We start from the raw sequence: 5,155 nt of genomic DNA, 5'->3' as shown, positions 1-5,155 counted from the left end.
GGCCTCCCTCTGTTGTGGCCTCTCCCGTCGCGGAGCACAGGCTCCGGACGCGCAGGCTCAGCGGCCATGGCTCACGGGCCCAGCCGCTCCGCGGCATGTGGGATCCTCCCAGACCGGGGCATGAACCCGCGTCCCCTGCATCGGCAGGCGGACTCTCAACCACTGCGCCACCAGGGAAGCCCAGCACAAACATCTTAATTAAGACAGACTGAAGCCATTCTGTCACCTGGGATGAACAATTGAAAGTTAGCTGTCATTCTAATAAAGCTTTCTTTACTTTTACTTAGGTCAGGGGGTAAAAGCCAAGCCTTTGACATCAGAAAGGTCTGAGTGTGACTCCTAGCTCTGTCACGTTCTAGCTGGGTGACCTTGAGAAATTCCTTTGAAAATTTTTTTCATACACACAATGAGAATAGTATTTACCTCACAGGATTAAATAAGGATTAAACGATACAATGCATAGAAAGGCTCAGCACCTTTCCTGGAAGGCAGAAAACACCAATAACATATTATTAATAATAATCAGAGTGTATTATCCAAAGGTTGCCCATTGATACACAGAAGAGAGCATGGCCTCGAGGAAGTGTCAGGGCAGCAGAGGAACACTGGCGACTGGGCAATGGATACAGAAAGGAGATGTGGACAGGAGACTCCAAAAGGAAGAAGGCATGAACTCTGAACAGAAGTCATACCTAATGCAACTTTTAGTTTAGGGCCAGACATGCCAGAATGTTCACTGACCTTGTGAAGGAAGCAAAATCTCCTTCAGCAGCTGCTTTTTCAAGAGATACCACAAAGCCTACTAAAGTGAATGACAATTTTGCTCCCCGAGTCCAGGCACAGAGTAGAGGAACTATAAGAAGGAAGGAACTGGGAGGAACGGTAAGAGGCTCCTCAGATCGTTGAGTCTAACAGTCCTTTTCAGATAAGGGACCAAGGTCATGAGAGGTAAAACCACTTGTCCAGGGTCACAGAGCTAGCCCCTTGGGCTTCATCACCAATCCGTTCCAGAGGTTTCCATGTTGCCATGTTTAATGTAAGTATTTATTTTTCCAGGATGCAATGACACCATCCACTAGTAAAATGCATCATAGGTGCTTAGAATAGCTGCTCAGTAAATATGGAATCATAACTACCTGAACGGAATTCTGCTCTCATTTAAATGGGCTTTCACGTTGCTTACATCAGACGCATTCACAAAAAAATGGACTTCTTTGCTCTTCGTAATAAATTCAGCTGTTACTGGCTGCCAGAGGACAATCTGCAGTTTCAAGGGGGAAAATTGATAAAAAGACAGTTTTTCACATCATTCTCGTCTGTAGCTAAAGCCATAAAAGGGTTTTTTGTTGTTGTTGTTGTTGTTGTTGTTGTTATCTTTTCTCCTCCTGTATTATAAATACCTGTAGTGCAGGGATGATGATTTATTAATTTCTGTATCTCCAACACCTAGCCAGTGGAGAGGGTTGGAAGGACAAAAAGAAGGAACTAAGTTTTGTTGAGTGTCTACTATGCGCTAGATATTCTATCAACGGGACCACAGGCTCCGGACGCGCAGGCTCAGCGGCCACGGCTCACGGGCCCAGCCGCTCCGCGGCATGTGGGATCCTCCCGGACCGGGGCACGAACCCGCGTCCCCTGCGTCGGCAGGCGGACTCTCAACCACTGCGCCACCAGGGAAGCGCAAGGGTTTTTATAAGGGAAATAAAAAAGACATTCCTGGTCACTGGTCCCCATTTACACATGTGGTAGTGTAAACATTTATTTTACAGGGGGCTTGTTTTATCCTTTTCTGTAACCCCAGTGGCTAAAGAGGGCCTGGAACTTACTAGGTGCTCAATAAATATTTGGTGAGGCAATGAACTAATGAATGAATTCATGAATGAATATATTTATGTAGAACTGGATGTGTATGTCAAATGTTTAAAGAGAAATGAAAGTTTGTCTAGAAAGTTGATTAAATGTTGCTTTTCTTGAATAAAAATTCCATATCCTTAATACTATTATGATGTTAGTGTTCTTTTTCTTTAATCTAATTGTCTTTGGGAAATGTCTTCCCATACGTAATATTTACATTTTTTTTCTACTTTACTGAGCTTTTTTAAAGCACTTTCACACTCATTGCCTTTGATCATTATAGCAACATTTTGCCATAAACTAAGCAGGTATTATTATTTTCATTGTTTAGATGAAGAAATTAAGGCTCGAAGCTAAGTCGCCTAAAATCACACACCAAGAAGTGGGAGAACACGATCTAAGTCCTGAATCTCAGATGCTTCCTCTGGCAGTATTTCCTCTGTCCATGGTGTGGTGGCTCTGAGGACGCGCCGGGCAGCTCTTCTGTTGGGAGAGGCTTAGTTCACTAACCTTCCCCGCTGTTGTCCCTCTTGATTCCCCCCTGGCTTCTCCAGGGCTGCAGCCAGCCAATGGCAGAGCACTGCGGGTGTATTATTGCAGCCCTGTTCCTGCTAGATTAGGGTTTCCTCTTACAGATGTCTTTGGCTTAAGGATTTATCATCGTCCAGCCAAAACTTCGCTGGGACTGCCCTGCGGTCTAGAGGTTGTCCACTCACCACCCTCCTTTCTGCACACATGTCAGAGCTGCTTGATGGTCTGTGGGTACTCGCTGCCACCTCCAGCTCCCTCCTCTTCATCCTAAACAAGCAGCCCCTATAACAAGTCTCTCACATCTCTAATATAGTTTAGACCTCTGCTTCTCAGACAGCCCTAGCCCAACAACCATGGAGCCATCAATATTCTATCAGGATATTTTGTAATGTATCAGTTTTCTATTTTCTGGGGAGTTGAGTCCCAAGCATGAAAATTTTAATAAATTTTCCTTTGTGTTTTTGATGCTTACACCTTGGTTAAGTATTATTGCTTTTTAAACAAAGATTATTGGATTTCTGTTACTGTAGCATCTTTGTAAGTACCCCCCCTTTTATTTTTTGGTGCTGAAACACAGGAATGAACCAGTAAGTTCACACTTTCAATGCCTAGGTACTGTCATGTAATTCGCTGAAAAGCCAATAGCACAAATGAAGAAAGTTTGATTTGGGGAACCAGTAAAATCATGTGATTATGGGAAGAAGGAAAAGGCTACAAGGAGAGGGGTTTACATCAGCTGTATATAAGTCAGACGACATATAGGAGAGAACATGGCACACCAGACTTGTATAAAATATAAACAATAAGAAGATAAATGAGGGAGAAGTTACCTCGTATGTTGTAGTAGTATTCTGCAGAAGTTGAACTTGCCTGGAGGTTCTAGGAAGAGCAGATAAAACCTGGCCACTGGGGGAAAAAATAAAACAGGATTTTGATCTTAAATAAAAAGTGAAAATAAGATAAATTATATTGGGAGGGGCTTCTAGGAAACTGTAAAAAGGAAACAAAATGTTGAAAGAAAAGAGGATCTCACCACAGATTTTAAAATAACTTTAGATTTTGCTTCCAGTCAAGATGGAGAAACAGGGACCAAGTTTACCCTCCTGCTTGAAACAAATAAAACACCGGACAATGTATATAAAACAATGTCACTCAAGAAATTGAACATCTGCAATATGATGAAACACTGTATCCTGGATTGGGTCTTGGAACAGAATCGTGGAAAAACTGGTGTAATCGATAGAAAGCCTGCAGTTTTGTTAAGAGTAGTGTACCAATGTTGGTTTCTTAGTTTTGACAAATATACCATGATAATATAAAATGCTAACAACAGGCGAAACTGGGTGCACGGTATAGAGAAACTCTCTGTAAATCTAAAAATATTTCAAATAAAATTTTATTAAAAAATAAAACAAAAACGTACTGAGAACTCCAGAAGCACAAAAGGTTATGATAATTTCTGTTTGTCATTATGAGCAAAGGCTTCATGGAAGAGGTAACTGGGTAAGTAAGCAGTGTAATGGCAGACAGGCAGGAGACAAAAGGGCATTGTTGGGGAAACGGCAAGCTGTTTATTTTTGCCAAGTGTAGGATTTAGGTGTTTAGGGAAAGAGAAGAATGGTAGCCAAAGAGAAGTGAGTTTGGAAACTTATGTTAGTTCTCCCCAAGAGAAGTTTTCCAATGCATGCTGAGAAATTTGGCCTTTATCTAGCAGGCAATTAGGAGTTAAGAAAGTGACATCATTTGACTTGTGATTTACAAGAATAATTTTGATGCCAGGGTGGAGTATGGTTTATTTTGGAAAGCCTGATTAAAAGATTCTAAACTCTGGAAATAAGCCTGTGGAGACTTGATTATCAAAAGTGAGAAAGAGGAACTCCCAGAAACAATCGATTCAGAGATTTGGTGCCAATTATTGGTACAGTTAGGCGTAAACTATTCAACTAGTGATAAATGACATATGTCCAAGGATATGTATCACAAGATGATTCATAGTAACAATAACTGGAAACCACATGAGCACTTATCAGTACCAGAACTGTTGAGTGTTGGTGATGTCTCCACATTCTAGAATGTTTTGTAGCCATTATAAAGAAAGAGTTAGTTAAAATAGTTAATTGGGGGTTTCTCTGGTGGCGCAGTGGTTGAGAATCTGCCTGCTAATGCAGGGGACACGGGTTCGAGCCCTGGCCTGGGAGGATCCCACATGCTGCGGAGCAACTAGGCCCGTGAGCCACAACTACTGAGCTGTGTGTCTGGAGCCTGTGCTCCGCAACAAGAGAGGCGGCGATAGTGAGAGGCCTGCGCACCACAATGAAGAGTGGCCCCCGCGTGCCACAACTAGAGAAAGCCCTTGCGCAGAAACGAAGACCCAACACAGCAAAAATAAATAAATTAACTAATAAACTCCTACCCCCAACATCTAAAAAAAAAAAAAAGTTAGCTTGGGGGAGATTTACATGATGCATTAAGAGAGAGAAGCAAGAAGTGAGTGGAGAATTGTAAGAAATATTATCCCATTTTTGTAAAAAAATAAGTTAGAAAGAAAAAGGAAACATAAGTGTTAAAAGCAGGAGAACACAGCCTCATCCATGACAGAGCAGACAGCAGGAGCAAGAACTACAATCCTGCAGCCTGTGGAACAAAAACCATATTCACAGAAAGATAGACAAGATGAAAAGGCAGAGGGCTATGTCCCAGAGGAAGGAACAAGATAAAACCCCATAAAAACAACTAAATGAAGTGGAGATAGGCAACCTTCCAGAAAAAG

The 5,155-nt window shown here is 42.1% G+C and overlaps 1 protein-coding gene across 1 annotated transcript in view; it reads right to left on the bottom strand.

Annotated features, from left to right (window-relative positions):
• Positions 1–5,155, bottom strand: part of CPB2 (carboxypeptidase B2) — a 56,990-nt gene that overhangs the window by 32,154 nt on the left and 19,681 nt on the right. Inside the window, exons 2-3 of the mRNA XM_024126007.2 lie at positions 3,216–3,291; positions 1,137–1,261 (exon numbers count right to left, since the gene is read on the bottom strand). Coding sequence (XP_023981775.1) covers positions 1,137–1,261; positions 3,216–3,291 — 201 coding nt within the window. The remainder of the gene's footprint in view (positions 1–1,136; positions 1,262–3,215; positions 3,292–5,155) is intronic.

The sequence above is a fragment of the Physeter macrocephalus genome, chromosome 13 (assembly GCF_002837175.3).
Source record: "Physeter macrocephalus isolate SW-GA chromosome 13, ASM283717v5, whole genome shotgun sequence".
Lineage (NCBI taxonomy): Eukaryota > Metazoa > Chordata > Mammalia > Artiodactyla > Physeteridae > Physeter > Physeter macrocephalus.
This window is presented reverse-complemented; position numbering and strand designations above follow the sequence as displayed.